The sequence below is a fragment of the Bicyclus anynana genome, chromosome 24 (assembly GCF_947172395.1).
Source record: "Bicyclus anynana chromosome 24, ilBicAnyn1.1, whole genome shotgun sequence".
NCBI lineage: Eukaryota > Metazoa > Arthropoda > Insecta > Lepidoptera > Nymphalidae > Bicyclus > Bicyclus anynana.
Window position 1 is genome coordinate 7,954,491 of NC_069106.1, and position 24,202 is coordinate 7,978,692.

Sequence of the window (24,202 nt, forward strand, 5' to 3'; positions counted from 1 at the left end):
CAAATTGCTTATAATGAAAATCTTGACAAATAATATTGACTAAATAAAAAATGTCAAAAATAGCCTAGCAAAAATGGCTGTACTATAACCTACACGTTAGTGAATTGAATAGAACTTTTAGCAGATTTAAAAAAAAAGTTATTTCTATTGATTTTTATTCAAAAATTTGTCTGAGAGAGCAACACTGTGTTGTTTTTAACACAAAAAAAATGTTTTTTTTTTTTACCACATTCCTTAGGAGGCACGACTTTTAAGAACACGAGTTGATAGTCATGTGTAAGATTGTATATGTGTTTTATTAAAAATGTCCTCTAATATTATAAATGCGAAAGAAAGTGTCTGTCTGTCTGTTAGTGCCTTTTCACGGTTAAATCACTGAACCGATTTTGATGAAATTCAGTAGTGATAAATGGCAGCTAGGATGAATGAATAAGGTAAATGACACCTAGGATCAATGAATAAGGTAAATGGCACCTAGGATGAATGAATAAGGTAATTGGCACCTAGGATGAATGAATAAGGTAAATGGCACCTAGGGTGAATGAATAAGGTAAATGGCACCTAGGATGAATGAATAAGGTAAATGGCACCTAGGATCAATGAATAAGGTAAATTACACCTAGGATCAATGAATAAGGTAAATGGCACCTAGGATGAATGAATAAGGTACATGGCACCTAGGATGAATGAATAAGGTAAATGACACCTAGGATCAATGAATAAGGTAAATGGCACCTAGGATGAAATTTTTAAGGTATTTGTTATGGTTTAAAATTGAAGGGGGATAAAAATAAGATGGAATGCTTACTCAATTTATTTCGTACATAAGGTCGCGTGCGTCCGCTATTTTTAGAAATAATAGGTAATTAAAAGATCCGTGATAGCCCAGTGTATATGACCTCTGCCTCCGATTCCGGAGGGTGTGGGTTCGAATCCGGTCCGGGGCATGCACCTCCAACTTTTCAGTTGTGTGCATTTTAAGATATTAAATATCACGTGTCTTAAACGGTGAAGGAAAAACATCGTGAGAAAACCTGCATACCAGAGAATTATCTTAATTCTCTGCATGTTTGACGTCTGCCAATCCGCATTGGGCCAGCGTGGTGGACTATTGGCCTTACCCCTCTCATTTTCAAAGGAGACTCGAGCTCAGCAGTGAGCCGAATATGGGTTGATGACGACGACGAGTTAAATAAAAAGTAGTAAAAGTAGTAATAGTTAAAATACTGACAAAACACGCAAGTAAGTGGGATTATAAAATGGCTAACTCGTAATTTCTTAAGTCAATTAAGTGCTAATTATTATTAGTATAAATTACGACAATAATGTTTATGTTTCGTTGTGCTATATGAATTGAATGTACAAAATAAATGTTGATCATTATTTAATAACGGTATTTTTATTACTTTACCTCTAGTAATGACGATTCATCATCATCGTCATTACGTGATCATTACGTACTATAAAATGAAGTCGCTGCAGCTGGATGCTTGTTTAGATCTTATAAACCAAACATGTTTTCATGCTAGATAGATTTAGAGTTATTAAGCAGGCCAAAGTGGTCTCAAATAGCTTAATTAGCCTCAATAGCTCAACGGTAAGAGCGGTCGGACTCATCACCGGGGGTTGGTGGTTCGATCCCCGCCCCGTTGGTCTATTGTCGTACCCCCGTGGTCTAGTTGGAGGGAAATGGGAATATTGGTCATATTTAAAAACATATGGCAAATATTCTTTAAAAAAAAAAACAAATAGAATTGTTCGTGTAAAGATACCTTGTCGCGTCAGCCGTTCTCTCTATTTGGCTGACGCACTTCTGCGCGTCTTGGTACTATTCAACCTCAGACCAACATTATCATTACGTCATACTTAGTATAAAATGAAGTAGCTTCCACGGGATGTTCGGTTTGATCTTAGACTATTCAACCTAAGACCAATTACCATTGGACCTGCCTCGTTAGACGTTAGAGTTTGGCTAATTGGATTTGGATTTTAAAAATCATTTTAACAAATCAAAAAACATCCGTTTTCATAATTTGTTTCAATTATTTTTTATTTGTGAATACATAAACTTAGTTATTATATATATTCCAATATTTGTACTATAATTTTGAGAAATTAGTCCGATTTTTTTTAATTTGGCGGGAGATTTCAGCCTACTTTGCCTTGCCTTAAATGTACCCACCAATATAAAGGCTCATACTCGGTGGAGGTACTTAACAACGTGCAAGGTAAGGTCCCTTATGTCCATTTGCCGTGCTCGAGTAACTGTAAAAATCCCCTCTTCGCCTCCCCTACTATTAGTTAAAAAAACAAAAACTGTAATTTTCATCATACAAAATGTATTTCTACAAATAGATTCAATATACATATATTCCGGATAACTTTGCTATTCTTGATTAAATTATAATACCTCACAAAATATTATACATTCATATAATTTAAAACTATTATGAATTCGATTATTAAATTAGCATAATATTACATACAATTATTTAATAGTAATGTTTCAATATATAACTTTTTTTGTTAAAATTTATTTTGAATTGTAGTTATTTATTGATTTACATTTTAATTATAAAATCCTTGAATACATTAATTAAAAAACAATTTTATACTATTTTTTTATCCCGGGAAAAGTACAGTTCCCGCGGGATTTGTGATAAACTGGATTTCATGAACGAAGTAGTAGGCATCCGCTAGTATTAAGTACGGCTAATATTTTTTTTTAATAAAAAAAACAATGTTTTTTACACTCTACACAGCACTCAATGTAATGTACACACTCAAATAGTCTACACAGTACACAGTGTAATGCATACACTCAAATAGTCTACACTGCACTCATTATAAGTGTCAATCACTCATGTAGGCAGTAATAAGCGACCAGACATCAGAATATTGTAGACTTTGTTGTAACTTCTTGGACCAAAGCGTGTTTGGAAGCCTCGTAACTTTTTTTTAAATTTTCGACTTTAATTATTGCCATATTTAAAGGTTTAATTCATGTAAAGTAAGCCTAATTAAACTAAATGAATTTTGACTTTTATTTTGTTTTTGCTCAATCAAATATTGAATACCCTCAACTTCACACATCACAAGGCATGTATATGTCACCGTTAAATTGTAAAATACGTTAGCTTATAATCTTACTCGCGATATTGTAATCTGTCGTCATATTGTGTACTGAATATACTGATTACAATTTAACGTGTTATTTTTTGGTATATTATAAGAAACAACATAAATAAATAAAAAAAAATGAACTTTGGAATCCTCGTAACTTTACTTTTAAGTTTTCGACTACTATTACCACCATTAGATTAAATTAAATTATGACATAACCTGAATTTTCAATAGTGCTTGTAAACTAAGCCTAATTGAAACAAATGAATTTTGAATTTGAATTTTGATTTTAAATTTAACGGTAACATATACACTCAAAAAGTCTACACTTCACTCATTACAAGTCATATTCACTTAGTCTACACTTCACTCATTACAAGTCATGTTCACTTAGTCTACACTTCACTCATTGTACGTGATGTACGCACTCAAATAGTTGCCAACCGGCAACTGACTATCGAGCACTATCTTCTGGTTGACGGGCGGGGGCGGCGGCAGAGGTGCTACCTCCATTTCCCGGCGTCGCTTGCGGTTCTTCTTATCCCAGGGAGCGTAGGGGATCTTCAAATGGACGGTTTGTATGTGCAGTTTGACTGCACTGCTCTGAGTGAAGCGACGGTTGCAATGCTGACATTGGTACCGTTTCTCACCAGTGTGCACCTGAAAATAGACATGATAAGATGTAAAATGAAATTTCGTTTTAAATAATAGTTGGTCGCAACTATGGGCCTCATTCAGGCTCAAAGTCACACAGCGGGCGATGGAACGAGCTATGTTAGGAGTATCTTTGCGTGATCGAATCAGAAATGAGGAGATCCGCAGAAGAACCAAAGTCACCGACATAGCTCAACGAGTTGCGAAGCTTAAGTGGCAATGGGCGGGGCACATAGTTCGAAGAGACGATGGACGTTGAAGTCCCAAAGTGCTGGAATGGCGACCCCGCACTAGAAAGCGCAGTGTTCGTCGACCCCCCCACCAGGTGTACTGACGACATCAAGCGAGTCGCAGGGATTCGCTGGATGCAGATGGGTCGTTACCGTGATGTTTGGGAAGTCCCTATAAAAGGACCATATCCTGCAGTGGACGTCCATCGGCTGACTAGCTGATTTTTACTGTTTTTTACAAATACCGCGGCGACTATAGATTTTTCCGAGATAAATATCCCATGTTCTGCTCCTATAGTCCACAACTTTAGGCTTTTTACACAACCATATCACTACTCAAAAAGGTTCTTTTAGGCGACACTTTTCGTTTCGATTTACATACATTTTATTTTTAATAATAAGCTTTACGGCTCTGAGTTCTAGCCCTTTTGAGCCCGGATTCACATACAATAAATTAATTATCTCGGACCAATTATAGAAGGACCTGCCTCGCAAGACGTTACCTCTCTGTCAATCAATCGGTCTACAACTTCTAATTCACTAAATGATGACGTGACGTTCAATTTGAAAATATTTCTATTTTAATTTAGTTACTCTTTACATGTTAGCCCTTGATTTCAGTCTCACCTGATGGTAAGTGATGATGCAATCAAAGATGGAAGCGGGCAAACTTGTTAGGAGGAGGATAAAAATCCACACCTCTTTCAGTTTCTACACGACATCGTACCGGAACGCTAAATCGCTTGGCGGTACGCCTTTGCCGGTAGGGTGGTAACTAGCCACGGCCGAAGCTTTCTACCAGCCAGACCTGAACCAATTGACAAAACCTCAATCAGCCCAGCCGGGAATCCAACCCAGGATCTCCGTCTTGTAAATCCACCGCGCATACCACTGCGCCACGGAGGTCATCAAAAACATAATTATAATAAATAATAAACTTGTAATAAAAACAATATCTAAAAGAAAATTAGATACTATTCTTCTAACGAACGAACGAACAGAAAAACATCGATCCATTAATTTAATATTCTGTGTACAGATTATATTATTCTTGTTAAATATTTTCGATGAGTGAGTTTACCTCGTCCCTTTCAAAAAACGACAGACAATTTTGTTGCTGCATTTGGGTGCGATGCATTTCCATTTCTAATTCCTCTATGTTAAATATATAGAGTTTGTACAAAAACAATACAAACGACATAAAAAGAACCCAAGCAGACATGAGTCACAAACCATTATGAAAAATAAAGATATTGAGTTTTATGGGTATTAAATGTGCATTTATAAAATTAAATTATAACTAATTAATTTTATAAATGTCGTATTTTCATATCAAAAGAAGAAAGAAGTTGTCGTTAACTAAATCCAGTCTGTCGTGCGTATTTTCTTCCCTTGTAATTTTTGTTATTTCGTTTTGTTCTCGTTTCGTTGTTATTGTTAATTATAGTTTATTTGTTGTTCGTTTACTGTTTTTACCCGACTGCAAGAAGGGTTATGTTTTTCGCGCGTATCTTGTATGTATGTATGTAATATTCTTTATTACCTCATATCTTCCAAACCGTTGAACGGATATACGTAATTCAGATCACGTTAGATTTGTTTTAATAACCCAAGTGTTCTTAGATAGGTGAAATTAGAAAAAAAACCAACAAGACGATTGTGAGACGCTATAGAATCGAGGTGAAGTTTTTTTTTTGTGAATATTGCAACATGCGAATCAAATTCAAGGGATTTTTTTTGAGAATTTCAAAATGGTATATCATGGCCATGTTAAAAAAACTACAATTAGGAAAACGTTATTTTGATTCTAATATTAATTAAGTCTATACATAATACGCGAGGCGGACGACTATAAGGTGCGAGGTTTATGAAGTGTAGTTATAAAACACCTAAAATAGACTAAAAGAAATATATTGATTATAAAAATCGGACAAGTGCGAGTCGGATTCGGCCACCGTGGGGTTGCGTAGATTTTTTGAATATTTACTTAATCTCGGTTGGACTTAGGTATCGTACTTTGTAACAAACGTAACAAATAAATCCGAAATTCACCATCTATCGTAACTAAAAAGTGTGAAATAAATAAATAAATTAAACAAATAAAAAAAACCCGGCATAAATGATATAAAAACTGATTAAACTAAAGTCGGGACCTATTAAAAAATGTAGACGAAAATCATTCTATTCAATATAATAGGTCCCGACTGTTTTCTAATTGTTTTCTACACTTCTGGACTGAGCTTGTTTTTTTTCTTTTCAGTTTTTGTATCATTTATGCAGTCGGGTTTTTTATCTGTTGTGTTGTTTTTTATCTGTCTATTTATTTATTAATTTTATTTAGTTTAGTACGAAAATGAGTGAACCGGAGCCTGGTACTAGCTGGAGCAGTTATTCCGCGTTGCCATCGTTTCCGTCACCAAAAAAGAAACGTACAAATCAATCACCCTTATCGTCCTCCGAGAAAACCATTTTGATTAATGTGTTTAAATATGTCGAGGAAAACTTATGCTTGCTTCTACATAATAAAGAAATAATACTATAAGAGTTCTTTATTGCCTACGGAACCCTTAATATAAGTGAAGCATTATCTGTTTGATAAATAACAGGATATAGGAATATAGAATTAAAAAAATATTTGTTTATCAAAGGAAGTTTTATTTCATGACAATACTCGTAAATAATGATAAAATGTTGAGCACCCCTGAGTCAGCTGTTTTTGTTTGTTGACATTGTTTAAAATACCTACTCAATTTGACTATAGGTTCAATTCATCTCTACATCAATTTTCAGTTGATATAGAGATGAATTGTCAATATTCAAAATCAGTCCAGTGGATTGCAATACGCCAACCTGACGTATTGGTCAGAATGGCGTATTGCTGCAATGATCCACTCACTCACTCACTCACTCACTCACTCACTCACTAACTCACTCGCTCACTCACCACAAGATGGCGGTCGCGGTTGCTGGGCATGCTGAAGCGGCGCTCGCAGTGCGGGCACGCATATGGCTTCTCCTGCGTGTGCGTGCGCATGTGAACCATCAGGTTGGCGTATTGCTGCAAAAATACCAAACAGTTTGTATTATTTCGTCAAATTACAGCTAAAAAGCCAGTAAGATTCTTAGTAAATATACTTTTATGAGACGAATATCTTAGCATTCCATGGATTCACCATGCAGTCGTCGGGTCCATCGCGTGGTAGAGAGAAAAACACCAAGCAGTCCAGGACTTGTGACTACAGGATGTAGGGTTAAGGAATTCCTTGAAGATCGATCAACACTCCCCTTCTCTGCCCGTGTTGTTCTCCCTGCCTAGCCAGATTTGGTAAGATCCTATTAAAGCAGCTTTCGATACTCGTTCTAATATAGAACTAGCTGCACTTCTAGAGAGGCCAAGGTCTTTAAGCAAGTTATAGAGAGATTTTGCTGGTAATCCTCTCGCACCACCTTCTACGGCGTACAGACTAACTACATAGCCATTTTTAATTAGGTAAATTATTGTCATTTACAACGTAAAATGACTCTTCAACACACTATCAGCGTTTAAGGTTCACTTTAGATTGCGAAATAGTATTGCTTGAAATTAAACCATAATATGTGTGCGTTCTAAAGACATTTATTACTTTCTTATGTGTGGGTGAGTGTGATCGCGAGTAAAATTCATTTATTGACGTGAACATCTATTAATTTCAATTTGAACACAGAAGATGCATTATCTGCAAACAAAACTACAATCTCCTAAGTCCTGACTACCCTTATAGAGAAAATAAGGTCAATGATATAAATAAGAAAGAGAAACAACCCTAATAGTGATCCTCGAGGGACCCCTATAGGAGGCATTTGTTTGATGGAGCGAATTCCTCTGTACATTACGTGCTAAGAATCGAGGATTTAAACTGAGACACCTGAAATTAAAACTGCTGGACCTCTCCAAGCTCGCCTATTTATGCCGATAACAATACAAAAGAAAATTCTCGAAATGACGATAAAAAGGTCGAGTGCTCATAGTTACTTCCACGATTTTGTCGCAATTACTACAACAATTATTTCCACGTTAACAATTAATAATTCAATATGTACCTACTTAAAACTACTTACTTTACTGTTTAATAAAAAAGTGAGCTCATGTAAAACTTATTTCGTAAATAAAACACTACATGAAAGAGAAACTTAAAAATTAGAAAAGGTTAGCAGCGCCATCTCAACAGTTGAAATATGAAAGAATTTTTCAAATCCGACCTGTAGTTCCTAAGATTAGCGCGTTCAAACAAACAAACTCTTCAGCTTTATAATATTAGTATAGATTGGTGACGTACCCTGGTGGTGTGCCCGCAGATGTCGCACATGTACCGCTTGAGGTACTCCGCCCCCGGGTGCTCCGCCTCGTAGTGCCGCCGCGCCTGCACGTCCGTCGCCAGGAACTTCTGGCACTGAAACAATGCCGGCGTTGACTCCTTGTCTTATTGTATGCCTCGCTATAGCTAGGCAAATTCGTTAGAAAGAAAGAAAAGAAAGAAATATCTTTATTTTTAGGCAGTGCCACACATTACAATAATAAATTTTAAATATAAAACTTATAGCTAAAACAAAAAAAGAAGAACGCTCTGCAATATGTGGCATAACCTAGAAAAAGGCCCTAACTCAGCATTTTGCCACATACTTCCTATCCAAAAAAAAAGTATGCAGCACTGATTTTCAGTTAGGACCCAGTTCAGGTGCCGCCACGTACACAGTTTAACATCCTATGTAAACCAACGACCTTTTAATAATGTAAACAATTATTAATTAAAAACAAAATTAAAACTAAATAGGTAGGTACATTGATTTTTACAAAAATACAGAAAAATAAAACATCGATGAAAAAAAAAATAATAATAATAACAATAAAAATATCACCTGCAATATAGTTACGTAAGTAGGTATACTTTCCTTTATTGAAAACTCTTTTTCCTAATGGAGATAACTAAATACTTGTTATTTAATATTATAAACATTAATAGTTAGTATAAAACAACATACGAATTCGTTATTGAAAATTAAATATATAAATAATAAACACAAATACTTTTAATATACATATCAAAATATATTATAAGTTATTGTAGTGGTGGTAGAACTTATAACACACAAAACATTACAAAAAATGAGAATTATAAAAATGAAAACTCCGCCACATGATCTTGGAATTCAACCTGTTTGTCAATAAGAAATCGTTTCAGCAGTTTTTTGAAAGTATATATGCTCTTGACTTTTTTTATTGAACACTCCCAACGGGCCGGGGGGCGTGTAGCGATGAATGAATGAATAAATAAATAAATAAAATCTTTATTGACCAAAAATATATACAAAAAACCATAACATTGCCTGTGGTTTCCACACTAGATTGATCTGTGTCGTGGAGACCAGGTAGGATTTTCTAATGCTTATTACAAAAATTAACAATAAATAGGACTACATTACAAAAAAGAAAAGTAAAGTAAAACAGTAAGCAGAAACGTTAGATGGTGTACACAATTATTTTAGCTTATTTCATATTTGCATTGAGTAATTCTTTAGTGTCTGTATAAGTTAAACTTTTTAAACAATTTGTTATTGTTACACTTGCCTGATTTACTGAGAGGTTGCAAAGATCACAGGACCTTGCAACAAAGTTGTAGACTTTTGCATCGACATATGGTGTGAATCGTCGAGCGAGTCGTTTATTCATCGCTACACGCCCCCTAGCCCGCGCGGACCATCGGGTGTGTTACGAACGAAGTAGCCAAGCTATAGTAACCAAGTCTCGGATCCGCTGGATGCAAGGATAGATAAAGGCGTGTGTTATATGGATAGTCGAAATTATTTTAATTACTTTGTATGAAAACATAAAAAGTTTTTATTTTTTAGTGGTTTATAAGTGGACTCGTCAACACCTTGAAATTATGTGCAATACTCCCAAGCACCCTGTGTATACTTGTTTACAATTAAAAAATCTTTGTGAATAAAACATTACAAATGAATACAACGACATGGAGTACTCACGATCTCGCACTTGGTGGGCGTGGGCACGCCGGTGTTGACGATGTCGCTGTTGTCGCGCCGCGGCCGGCCGCGCGGACGCTCGCTTCTCGTGCGTACCGGCTTTATTGAGCTGCGGGACATGGGACACCGGAAATATAATAATACATTATGATATAAGTGCGGTAAGTAGAAAATATTGCCAAAGAAAAAGAAACAGAGGCTGTAATTATCAAAGCGCACGTATATCATAAGACATTTTGTAACACATTTGCGAGGAAACACACTTTAAACACACTTTCTGAAAATGAATTTGCATCTTTGCCTGTTTTCCATTTAATGACATTTTGATACGCTTGTCATTTTTGCACAGATAGCGAAGTGCGCACCAGCGTTTTTCAAACAGCTAGTTTTACTCATAAAGTATAAACTTGGATGTGAAACAAAATCATTTGCCGTGACAGCCCAGTGGGTAACCTCTGCCTTCGATTCCGGAGGGCGTAGGTTCGAACCCGGTCCGAGCATGCACCTCCATCTTTTCAGTTGTGTGCATTTTAAGAAATTAAATATCACGTGTCTCAAATGAAGGAAAACATCGTGAGAAAACCTGCATACCTGAGAATTTTCTAAATTCTCTTCGTGTGTAAAGTCTGCCAAGTCCACCATGGTGGCCCAATGCGGATGCATTGGGCCACCATGGTAGACTTTTGGCCTAACCCCTCATCCTGAGACAAGACTCTGGCTCAACAGTGAGTCGATTAAAGTTTGTTAGTAAATGAAATTCAAAAGCCTCAATAGCTCAACGGTAAGAGCGGTTGGACTTAACACCGAGGGTTGGTCTACTGTCGTACCCACTCCCAGCACAGTCTAGTCAGTCATATAACATTATATTTGGGAATATATATATATATATATATATATATATATATATATATATATCGTAATATTCTTAAAAAAAAATGCATGCCACTCACAGGTTAGTGTCGGCGTGTTTGTTGGAGGAGCCGAAGTGAGTGGCGAAGGCGGCGTCGTCCCGGAACTGTATGCGGCAGTCGGAGCAGTACAGCGGGTTCGATGTGTCTACCGAGCCTGAGCTTTCTTCCACCTCCTGCACAACAAATCACCAATTGTTGTTACGGAGGACCTTAGTACTAATGACATAAGGTCCACAATCACTCGCCAATATCGAGTTGTTGAACCAATAATTTTAGGCATTTGAAACTCCCAATCTGGGGAAAAATTTCTACTGAACTGAATTTTCGTATACGCCTTTACTACGGTGTTATTGTGAAAAATCTACATCGATATCGTGCCGGCTAAAAAAGTTACAAACGTCAAAAAGTCACGAAAACCAGTTTTTCGCAAATATTTCGCGACATATTGCTCGGAGGTCAATAGAGGTCATTATAAAAATTGTCCCTCATAAAGTTTTCTACAAAAAATGTATCTTGCAATTTTTCTGTAAAATTAACGGTTTTCGGATTAAAACGCTGAGAAAGCGACCAGAATGCACTCACATTACGGTAAGTAAGCCCTTGAATCTGATACCTTTATCGCAATATTCTAAAAAAAAAAATGATTTTCGTGACCTTTTTAAGCCGACCCGATATTGTTGTCGATTCTTCACATCTTCACATTAACACCGTAATAAAGGTGTATACAAAAATTTTGCTTAGTAGGATTTTTTCCCCAGATAAAACCTAATATTACTGGACTATATTTACAATCTGCGATAAAGATGTTTTGTTATTGTTTATGTCGAATTTCGTGGAATAAACAACACGCGTATCTCCCAAGATTTTGTATGCATTCCCAGAATTATCTGGCATCATTGTCACTGGTATAAATACGCGCCAGACAGGACAATCGTGGTAGTGTGACTTCGGAAAGAAATGGAGTAACATCGAAATAATACTAGCAATACACGTGAACAATAGTGAACTTGGCTATAATTGTGGACACTAAATTGTATACATTTGGAAGTGTGTATTGGTATTCGAATTAAGGAGTGAAATAGTTTCATACTGGGGTGTTTCAATCCAATTCCTTGAACCCTAGTTCGTAACATTATTATATGTTTTATAGAGATGTTAAGAAACTAGCTGACGCCGCGCGGTTTTACCCGCGTGGTTCCTGTTCCCGTAAGAATACGGGGATAAAATATAGCCTATAGTCTTCCTCGATAAATGGGCTATCTAACACTGAAAGAATTTTTCAAATCGGACCATTAGTTCCTGAGATTAGCGCGTTCAATCAATCAAACAAACAAACAAACAAACAAACTCTTCAGCTTTATAATATTAGTATAGATGATATCAAAAGCATACATAGCTTAATTGTTCACGCAGAAAGTGGAGCAATAAAAGAAGAAAGCCTTGCAATATGTGACATAACCTAGAAAAAGGCCCTAACTCAGCATTTTAAAAAAACAAATTCGCTAATAATGCAATCAATATTTTGACTACAATGTGCGTCAGTTGGGAAGCTTTGCTGTCAAAGACAATTAGTAAGTAAACAAACTGTGACCTGTTTGCTGTGTGCCAGCTTCTTGTGGCAGTAGAGACCGGTCTGGCTCACGAAGCTGTGCCCGCACAGGTTGCAGATGAACATCGACGGGTGCTTTATGCGGATGTGAGTCAGTTGGGTTGAAGCTTTGCTGTGAAACACAATTATTACTATATTAAATACCTATCTATCGGTATCAACCTCAGACCAATAATAGAAGGACCTGTATCGTACTCATAGTCACAAACAAAATTGTCTGTCATTTTCTAGATTTGGTATATATCTTATTCTAAACTAGAAGTTTTTACCCGTTTTTTACACAATTAAATTACACACAAAGGTATTTTTAGGTAGCTCTTTAACCGACGAACACGATTACAACTATTTAACATCGATACTATAAAGACAGTTTTTATAATCGCATTAGATCGTTGATCATATACTTTGACTGAAAAGTAACGTCTACCGAGGCAGGTCCTATACAAAAATTGGTCTGAGGTATCAACCCATATTCGGCTCACTGCTGAGCTCGAGTCTCCTCTCAGTATGAGGGAGGTTAGGCCATTAGACACGCTGGCCCAATGCGGATTGGCAGATTTCACACACACATAGAGGATCAAGAAAATTCTCTGGTATGCAGGTTTCCTCACGATGTTTTCCTTCACTGTTCGAGACGTTTTCTTTTTCACTTTATGCTGCAATTACCTGATGGTAAGTGATGATGCAATCTAAGATGGTAGCGGGCTAACTTGTTAGGAGTAGGAGAATCTACACCCATTTCGGTTTCTACATCGTATGGTAGTAGGAATAAAAAAAAATTGAAAAAAATAAGTTTATACTCACTAGAACACTTTGTCACAGTGTGGACAAGTGAAAGTGACGTTCTTGTGCCACCGGTAATGCGTCTGAGCTTGACCCCTGCAAAGTATCATATAACCATTGTCAAGATTTATTTATTTATTTATTTATTTATTTATTCGGAAGCCAACGTTTTATACAAAAAACTTATGACTAATTAAACAAAACATGCATTAAAAAGTAATATGCTACATTGTACACCCCACTTACAGGCTAACTCAACATGCGTTTATTTTAATTCTTAATTTACCATTAAAAAAAAAGAAACAAAAACTAAATCTACCTACCACTAAAAAAAAAAGAAACTTTATGTATTAAGATTATTTTATCTCTCTCAATTATTGATCTCCTATTAAAAAGTGGATGCACAATCAGCAACCAAAAAATGAGTGCCAAACACAACTTTTTGGCACTCAATTCTAGTAGTCGCATTTACAAATTGAACCTTAAACTCAATTCTTAAGGTTGGATTTGCTCTGATTTTATTGAATATTGGATTATATTTATTTTATTTTATTTTTATTTATTTGGGACAGAAAACATTTACATATTGGAGGTTGGTAAATAAAAATAATTAATTAAAATAATATAAATGAAAACAAAGAATTTATATTACTTATTAAAATATACTAATTAACAATAATAACTGTTATTTAATAAAATTAAAAAAAATAACTAATAAATAACTAATTCAATTTAAAGGCGTACAATTCTTGAAGTATTTTATTTGACTGACATATGTGTTTTATTCCTAGCTCTATGGACACAGAACGGTTTGCTGTAAATCCGACCAATCAGGGGCAAGTTCGGACAGTTGATGTTTTAAGATAATTTAACGGTTTCACTGCCGACAGATTATAATATACCGAAAAATAACTTATAATAATTATTAACTTAATAATATTTTTTTTATTCACTATAATTTCTTTTAAAAATTATTTTTCATTTTCACTTTTTATACCTACTTTATATTGTAACTTTATTTGTAACTGTATGTGGCCTTATTATTGTTTATTTTATATTTTTCGTACATATTTTGTTAAACGCTGTTAGTTACAAATAAATAAATAAAATGACACGTTAAATTGTAATCAGTATTTTCAGTTCACAATATGAGGGCAGATTATAACATCACTAGTGAAATTTACAAACTAACTTATTTTACAATCTAACGGTGACATATCTGCATGACGGCCTCCGTGGCGCAGTGGTATGCGCGGTGGGAGGCTTCGGCCGTGGCTAGTTACCACCCTACCGGCAAAGACGTACCGCCAAGCGATTTCGCGTTCCGGTACGATGCCGTGTAGAAAGGGGTATGGATTTTCATCCTCCTCCTAACAAGTTAGCCATCTTAGACTGCATCATCACTTACCATGAGGTGAGATTGTAGTCAAGGGCTAGCTTGTAAAGAATTAAAAAAAAAAAAAATGTCTAACCACCGCAAGCTGTCAATCAATTACCTGTTATAGCAGACATAGTTGCACAACTCGCAGGTATACTTGAAGAGATGCGTCATGTTCATATGTTTGTACATCTTGCGTGCGTTGGGACAGAATACCTTACACATATCGCACTGCAGTTTGCCTGACACCGCCTGAGGAGATATTTCATCATTATCTACCTTATATATAATTATAATGAAACAGAAAATGTAATAAAGGAACCCAATTAAAACATTTAAAATTTACTCCTTTAATAGGGATGATGACAGTTTTTTAAATTGTATATAAATTAAGAGTATACTAATAGTAAAGCAATTTTGTAAAAGTAACAGGATATCTGCGATCATTACTTTCGGAGATACAGGGATTTAAAGGGTCAGATTTGCACCGCTGCCGCGGATCCCTGAGAAACGCCCCATACAAAATGGTACGAACTTATAACGTCGTAGGCAATGTAATGATCGTTAGATTTGTGTGCGTTCAAACAAAATTACTAATATCTTTGTTATTTGTGCGTTTATGTTTATAGTTCATCTATTAAAAAATGTCACATTTAATGTAAGGAAGCTAAAACTGTATGAATTTTCATCTAATTACGATAAAATATTTTCGATACGTTTTGAAATTTTATCTCATTTATTTTGCAAATATCCAGTCAATCTTTGCTTTTTATGTATAAATTAGTTAACATTGACCCTATTTACCCGAATGTATCATAAAAATCAATATATTCAAACTTAGTCATCATCCCCATTAACGGACGCCCGCGACTTCGTCCGCCCTTCATCATCATCATCATCATCATCATCATCATCATCATCATCATCATCATCATCATCATCATCATCATATCAGCCGATGGACGTCCACTGCAGGACATAGGCCTTTTGTAGGGACTTCCAAACATCACGATACTGAGCCACCTGCATCCAGCGAATCCCTGCGACTCGCTTGATGTCGTCAGTCCACCTGGTGGGGGGTCGGCCAACACTGCGCTTACTAGCACGGGGTCGTCATTCCAGCACCTTGGGTGGGGTCCATCGGCTCTTCGAACTATGTGCCCCGCCCATTGCCATTTCAGCTTAGCAACTTGTTGAGCTATGTCGGTGACTTTGGTTCTTCTGCGGATCTCCTCATTTCTGATTCGATCACGCAGAGATACTCCTAACATAGCTCGTTCCATCGCCCGCTGTGTGACTCTAAGGCTTCTTATTTCATCATTATCTACCTTATATATAAGTCCTTATATATAATATAGTCTGTTGTATTGTATGTTGTTGACAACATCTGCGAGTTTTTTATATATAGTAATTTTCATGCAGAGGCACAATCTCCGCCCACTTTAATATACTCGCGTCATATTAAAGTGGGCGGATATTTGTGCCTCTGAGTATATATTAGATACTCACAGGATCATGTTTCTGCATGTGTTTGTTGTATGTCCCGCTCTCCCTGAACCCTTTGAAGCAGTATTCACATTTGAACGCTGACTCCGTGTAGTTCTTAGTGTTCTGCCTCTCCCTGACTATTGCGTACTGTTCCTCTTGGCCTGGAAATATTAAAGGAAATGGTCCAATTTAGGTGTACTCTTGTACCCCGTTTCATTAAAATTTAAAATATATAAATATAAGTGAATAAATGTAACTAAATAAAAAGAATTAAATAAAATTAAAACCCAAGTTTTGGAGTTATATCAAGATGGCGCCCATAAAGCAACTATGACATGACATATGACAGCAAACGTCAAAACGACTATTGCGTTGAAAACGTCATCAATCCGCCATTGTTACTCATATTAGTGTTGCATTTCTTGGGAGAGAATGAATATTATTTCGAAAGAATTAAAGTAAATTCGTAGATTTGTATAATCGAAAATAGTTAAAAAATTCATTTTTTTTATTTCCGCCAGGGTACAATGACTAATCCTGGGCCCCATACAATTTTGGACCATCTCCTTTGTACTGGTAGGGATATAGCTTTGCAACTTCGTTCGTAACACTCCCGATGTTCCGCGCGGGCCGGGGGGCGTGTAGCGATGAATGAAAAGTCCACGACTGATGCACCTCACTTCCCCGCACACACGATTTCACACTCGCGCAGTCTTTCCCCTCGTCACCCGCATATCATGGGAGTGTCATCAACGAATTTGCCAGACTAGTTACAGCAAAGCAGTACTGCCATGCGATTTAGCATTCTGGTACGTAGAGGTAACATCATCATCATCATCATCATCATCATCATCATCATCATCATCATCATCATCATCATCATCATCATCATCATTATCATCATTATCAACCCATATTCAGCTCACAGCTGAGCTCGAGTCTGCTCTGACAATTACAGAGATTAGGCCAATAGTCCTCCAGGCTGGCCCAATGTTTATTCAGCAGACTTCACACACACAGATAATTTACCCTTTCAGGACAGCAAGGTAATGGGAGGGTATATAATCATATAGTAAAAATATTGCATTATTAAAATAATTATAGTTTTTTTGGAAAATTTTGGGACAAACCTGTCCCAGTGGGCGATAGCTGATACTTTTTGCCTGAGATTTACTGAAGTCAATATATTGTATTACCAACATAATATTAAAAGTAAAAAAAAACCCAAGATGCTTTTAAACATTAATAAAAAAAATTTTTGGGTATTGGCTTTATAATTATTTATATATGTCTTATTATCTGCTAGGGACACATTTGTCCCCGCTGTCATCAAAGGGTTTAGCCAATTCTCTGGTATGCAGGTTTCACCATAGAGGTATAGGTAGAATGAACTACCATGTAAGCCCGCTTCCATGATAGATTGCATTGTCACTTTACATCACCAGGGTTATTATATATCTCAGTGTACCATTCAAATAATGAGATACTATTTCGTTTTTTATCGTAATATCTTTGTTTTCAGCGAAATTACACAGTTATCGTCATTTTACGCAAGTGGCATTAGCTAGTATTAACGTTATTTTAACGAAAAACCGTTATTTAGTTGAAAAAATCGTGTTAGATGATCGTAAATCGCTTAAAAGCATAGTTATTATACCTAGTGGTGAGTAAGTAAGGAAGTCCTTGGGTAATTTGAATGATTTTTTCTTTCTCGGCATCATTTCCTGTGATTTCATCTGCCTATTCCTCATCCAAATGGGTCGGTTGTCTGTGGCGTCTTCATTCTCTGTGGCGGGCTGTTTCTGTATGTGTGACCATAAGTAATGGTGTTTCGCTGAGGCCCTGAAACATAAATATAATGTGAAAATTCTACTGTAACATTAACAATGGAAAGGTCCACTTGGTAAAAGGAAAGTAGGAAGGATTATAGGAAGATGAGTAGACAATATTACCGCAGTGGCTGACCTAGGTTGGATGGAACTGACAAAAGAAAAGGGACAAATGGAAAAAGATGGAGGAGGCCTATACCCGAAGGAGCCCATTATTAACTAGTGCATAACATAATTAATCATTTAATACTAGCTGACGTCGCGCGGTGTCACCCACGTGGTTCACGTTCCCGTAGGAATATGGGGATAATATATAGCCTATAGCCTTCCTCGAAGTTAAATGGGCTATCTAACACTGAAAGAATTTTTCAAATCGGACCAGTAGTTCCTGAGATTAGCGCGTTCAATCAAACAAACAAACAAACTCTTCAGCTTTATAATATTATAGTATAGATATAGATTAGTTAGAATAGATTTAAGATACGACGTTTGAAGATAAGTACTATCTTAATGGGAATAAAAAAGCTTTTATTATTATTATTATTATTTATTATTATTATTTTGATACATTTTAGTCTCACGCCCGGCACAATATAAACATATATAAAGGCCAAAAGGAAAATAAATAAACTTACTTAAATACGCAAAATAAATAAACATAAATATATGCTACATAAATACATATATGCACCGGGCGGAGGATTCACCCCGGCAGGGAGACCAAACGGCCGGGGGTCAGGGCGACAGGTGAAGAAACCGACGGACTATCCTAGCCGAGTCCAGCAAGACCGCTTTTTGCATCTTGGATGCGAGCGAACTATTATTATTTATTATTATTTATTATTATTTATTATTAACAATGAGCCAAAACTCTCTCTTCTCAACCGAATTCGACCACGGTAGAAATTAACCATATACGCTAGAGATACTATAGTGCACAATTGTGTGCGCAAGCACAGGTGCACTGTCCATTCCCTCACTCTCATTGACCGATGGGACGGAAGACTGACACGACCAGTGAGAGATCAGGCACAGGACCAACAGATTTATGTACTCTTCGAGGCGCGGGGCTTCAGGTATCTTAACTTCAGGCTGCTATTAGGATTTTTCTTGTAAGAAAAATTCCAATAACACATTTTTTTTGTTGGGCTGACCCAGAATTTGATACCTGGATCAGGCTGTATGAGAAACTAAAATTTTATATAAGAAGTGACTTCCCTAGGTACAATGACATAAATGGTGTAATGAACATATATTATCCAAATACTTATAATTTTTAATATAATCTTATAAATACAAAATACAAAAATTGTGTGTGTGTGTGTATACATGCGTGCGTGTAAGTGCGAATGTGTCTGTGTGTGTGCGTGAAATATAGATCAATTTTGATCAATTTGTTAAAAATTAAATAGTTCGCCAGCTGTGCTTTTAAAATCAATGTAAAATATGAAGATAATACAAGCCATACCTGTCAAATGTGACTTCTGGACACTTTCTGCACAAATACTTATACATATGCTTGTCAGTCATGTGTACTTTCAGTAGGAACTCAGTCTTGTAGTAGTATTTACATAGCATGCACATGTGTGAGCCGCTTACATGCTGAAAACCATAATTTCATTGTCATCATCATAATCATCATTAACAAGCCATATTCGGCTCACAGTTGAGCATAAATTTCCTCACACAATGCGAGGGGTTAGGCTAATATTCCACCTTGCTGGCTAAATGCGGATTGGCAGACTTCACACACATGAGAGTTAAGAAAATTCTCAAGTATGCAGGTTTCTTCACAATATTTTTCCTTTACCGTTTGAAATATGTGATATATAATTTTTTTTAAATGCACCTAACTGATAAGTTATTAAAAATTATAAAGAAGGGAAAACATCATGAGGAAACCTCCATACCTGAGAATTTTCTTAATTCTCTGCGTGTGTGAAGTCTGCCAATCTGCATTGGGCCAGCGTGGTGGACTATTGGCCTAACCCCTCTCATTCTGAGAGGAGACTCATGCTCAATAGTGCTCAATATGGGTTGTTAAAAATAATAATAATAATTTTGAAAAGTCGACTTATAGAAGTAAAATTTGAAAAGGACATCCAAACAAAAATCTTATGTTATATATGTGTATATTCCATATATGCCATGTAGTACCCACAAGCAATTTGCTTAAAGCTGTTGCAGCTGATTGCACAATAGTAATGAATTAAAAAAAAAAAAAAAAAATATGTGTATATTCATACTTCTCATAATGAAAAAAACTCACATTGAATGTAACATAATTTTCCAAAAATATATATTCAAAGGTCAAACACAAAACTTACTGTATCATGCATCCGCATATGCACGTTAAGGCGCTCCTCACTATTATATCTTCTTTCACAAACATTACAGTAGTGCGTCCCTTGCATTGCCAGTTTACGTATATCAACCACAGCGGCCGCTTCATTTATACTTATTTGCACCAATTCTGCGTATTCCTCGTAAACTTTAGAACCTTCAACGTTAATAACGACTTTTGACTCCTGGCTATTGTCCACATCAAAATCCATATCATAATCGTTATCATCTTGAGGTGCAATTTCAAAACTTTCATTCATTATCTCTGTATCGTCTGCCATATTGAAATGTGTACCGTCATCCAATTGTGCATCACTTGAATATGTATCGTTTTCATTTTTAATATTGTCTAAATTTTGGTTTTCATACAATATGTTATTAGCTAAAGGTGTAGATTGAATTGCTGGTGGGTCTGCGTTGACATTTGTAGGTAAAGTTTTAAATTTTATGTTATCAATCTTTGTTTTTACCCTTTCTTTGCCCAAGAAGCCTAGATTAGAAGATATTTTTATTGCTCTTACATCAATTGCTTCTATTATAGATTTGGTTATCTGGAAATAAATAAATATTAAGGAAAATATACACTGACAATTACTCAAAGTGTAGCAGCTTGTGTAAGGGTAAGAAACCTTATTATTTTACAATATTAAACTTGATAAATATCTGATATACATAATAACATAAATAACCTTAGAGAATACCTATATTCTTACTCTGGGTAAATATCCAATATTAATGATAAATATCAGACATATTATTTTCGAACCTTGTTAGGGTTCAAAAATACCTGTATTGTATATAAATAATACATAAATACTTATAATATATTATATTAGAATTAAAGAAGATCCATCATGTCCAGGTAATGAAGATATACTCACTATAGATGAGTTACCCATCTATGCAGTGACTTGCCCTTCATAGGTGCATAAATGCACTGCATATCTTTAGGATTGTATTGGAGGAGGACTTTTTCATTTTGCACAATTTGTATGTGCAGTGCCTACCCTAGTTAAGGACTAATATATGCTGGTAAGATAGAAGCTACTAGATAAGGTACAAAAAGTGAAGCAAACCTGACTAACCTCAGCATTTTTTCCTTGGGCAATTTAAGACTATTTTTGTTAGTTGCATGAACTCACCTCTTTATTTTGATGCAATATTTCCTTTAGCGTAAAATATGCCCTTTGACATCTATCACGGAATCTTTTACAATTTTGCACATAAGTTACACACTGGTAACACAGGTACTCCGGAAACCCGGCACCTTCTCTGCTCTATAAACATTGAAAATCAAAATCAAAATTTGTTTATTACAAGTAATTTCCTTTATTACAACACAAGCGAAGGAGGGGACTGTTAATTGATTGTCAAAGAATTCCTTAACCCTACGTCCTTTAGTCACAAGTTCAGGACTCTGCTTAGAGTTTTTCTCTCTACCACACGATGGACCCGGTATTTGTCTGTCTTAAAAGGGAACCTTAGTTTAAGCCTACACCTGTAGAGTTAAATCACTGGGTCTACTCACTGCCACACAATAGAACCGGCCAGTGCAGTGCATCCATGGAATGCTAAGATATATATTCCTCTCAACCAAGTTCTAACCAACCTCTTACATCAAGTTTGACTAAAGACTCTATCAGTTTGGAAGGCAGTGCCTGCAAGTCTCCTCTCATTAAATCCTGTTTTTTACAAATCCTGTGGGAACCACAGATATTTTTCTGATAAAAACTTCCTAGGTTGTACTAACTAAAAAAGGCTTTTTCGTTAGTCTGTACGCCATAAAAGTATGTGCAAGAGGATTACCAGAAAAAATTCTCTAACTTACTTAAAGACCGTGGCCTCTCTACAACTTCAGCAATTTCTATAATAGAACAGGTTTCCAAAGCTTGTCCGGCATTTGTTAGGCTGATCTAATTCATTTCATCATTTAGCAAATGAGCAAACAAGTGTGTGTGGGAACAAAATTTACGGTAATAATCATGAATGCTTGATTTTACATTAAAAAAAATTGTTAGACATATTAATACTGATGAACACAAAATCCTCAATATTGTAGTCTGTAGGAAGTTTGGCCTTTTTACCGAAATGTCAGGCCAAACTGACTGAACTGACCAACTTAAGGATCAAGGATCAACTTTAAGCCCCCTATATATTATTAAAAACAAATAGGGGCTAAAGCCGATCCCTGACGCAAGCTCACCTCCATAGGAAACTTGTCGATAACACCAGCTTCTTGTACGCTAGTGCTTCTACCTTCCTTTCTTACGCCTACTTGAAGATGATATAGACGTGTATGAATAAGCGAGACTAACCACTTTTCTATCACTATTCAAGTCATGATTCAACGCCCAGTGAACGATAACATCAGCATATATGAAATAGAAATGGTAGATACCTGTAATCCCGATACTAAGTTGTAGTCCTGCCTCAATTGACCTCTGTTTTCATTCATGTTAAAACATTTAACGTCCATTTGCAAGCAAACAATGCATACTTTTAGGTCAAACATATCGAAATTTCGACTGTTCGCCCTTCCTTAGATTTCTAACTCAAATAGGCAGGCGTTCTTTAATCATTAATGTAAAATATTAATGTAAAATATTAATGTAAAATTGTAAACTGTAAATATAAAATTGTTAATAATTTTGCTGTTGAGAACTTATCAACTTAAGATTTGACAATTGACACCACAGATAATACTTGTTTGACACTTAGGACAAGATTTGATTTGAGAATGACATAGACATTAGACATTTAACCTAGAGTACATTGATTAAAATGAGAAGTTGAGAACCACAGATTAACAAACGGAACAGAATAGGAATACAGATCATAGAGTAGGTTAATAATATGTACCAGCGGACGCCCGCGACTTCATCCGCGTGAAAATCAATGTATGCTTTCAACCGCTATTTCACCATTTAAGGGGTTGAATATTAAAAAAAATTTTATTACATTACATTTCGTATTTTTTGGAAGTCATGAACAAACTTTTAAAACTGTAACTCTAAAAATGAAGGACTTTCCATACAAACTTTCAATCCCTATTTAACCCGCTTCTATTTTTATTTTAGGGTCGAAAAGTACCCTATGTTTTTCTCCAAGGGCCCATTTATCATTACAACGAAATTCATCTTGATTGGTTTAACCGTTTAGCCGTGATAAGGAAAAGGACAGACAGACAGACTTACATTCGCATTTATAATATTAAGTATAGATGATCTACAAAAAAATTCACCCCTTTGGGGTTAAATAAGGGGTTAACTTTTTTTTAATACACCACCGGCTTAGCACCGCCTTCATACTGATCAGCAGGTAGAACATATTATGATGTTATTTTTCACTTTTTAGTTTAGTGGGTACGTTTTTAGGTTTTGAAGTCGGTTGTATTTTTTTTATTAAATTTTTTTTATGTTTAATGTTTTTTTGTGTAAGTAGGTATGTACTTTTGAGCGTCACATTGAAAAAAAATCGTACTAGGCAAAGTTGTACCTAGCTTAAAAACATGTTAATTTAACGGGAACTCAAAGACAAAAAAAGACATAGGTCTAGGTATTCTAGTTTTTATGACGGCCTCCGTGGCGCAGTGGTATGCGCGGTGGATTTACAAGACGGAGGTCCTGGGTTCGATCCCCGGCTGGGCCGATTGAGATTTTCTTAATTGGTCCAGGTCTGGCTGGTGGGAGGCTTCCGCCGTGGCTAGTTACCACCCTACCGGCAAAGACGTACCGTCAAGCGATTTAGCGTTCCGGTACGATGCCGTGTAGAAACCGAAAGGGGTGTGGATTTTCATCCTCCTCGTAACAAGTTAGCCCGCTTCCATCTAAGAT

The 24,202-nt window shown here is 36.0% G+C and overlaps 1 protein-coding gene across 2 annotated transcripts; it reads right to left on the minus strand.

Moving 5' to 3' along the window:
• Positions 1-2,459: 2,459 nt before the first annotated feature.
• Positions 2,460-23,070, minus strand: LOC112047845 (zinc finger protein 836). 2 transcript variants are annotated; one of them, XM_024085107.2, is made up of 14 exons: positions 22,768-23,070; positions 21,512-21,646; positions 20,354-20,920; positions 19,495-19,628; positions 17,855-18,039; positions 16,219-16,358; positions 14,828-14,961; positions 13,353-13,427; positions 12,531-12,660; positions 10,979-11,112; positions 10,029-10,137; positions 8,324-8,437; positions 6,952-7,065; positions 2,460-3,783 (listed from the first exon to the last, which is right to left on the minus strand). In XM_024085107.2, the coding sequence occupies exons 1-14, from the start codon at positions 22,879-22,881 to the stop codon at positions 3,526-3,528; spliced, it is 2,343 nt and encodes a 780-aa protein (XP_023940875.2). In that variant the 5' UTR covers positions 22,882-23,070; the 3' UTR covers positions 2,460-3,525. The 2 variants fall into 2 exon arrangements, with proteins under 2 accessions (XP_023940875.2, XP_052744922.1); XM_052888962.1 differs by lacking the exon at positions 22,768-23,070 and adding an exon at positions 22,573-22,596.
• Between the last annotated feature and the right edge of the window lie 1,132 nt (positions 23,071-24,202).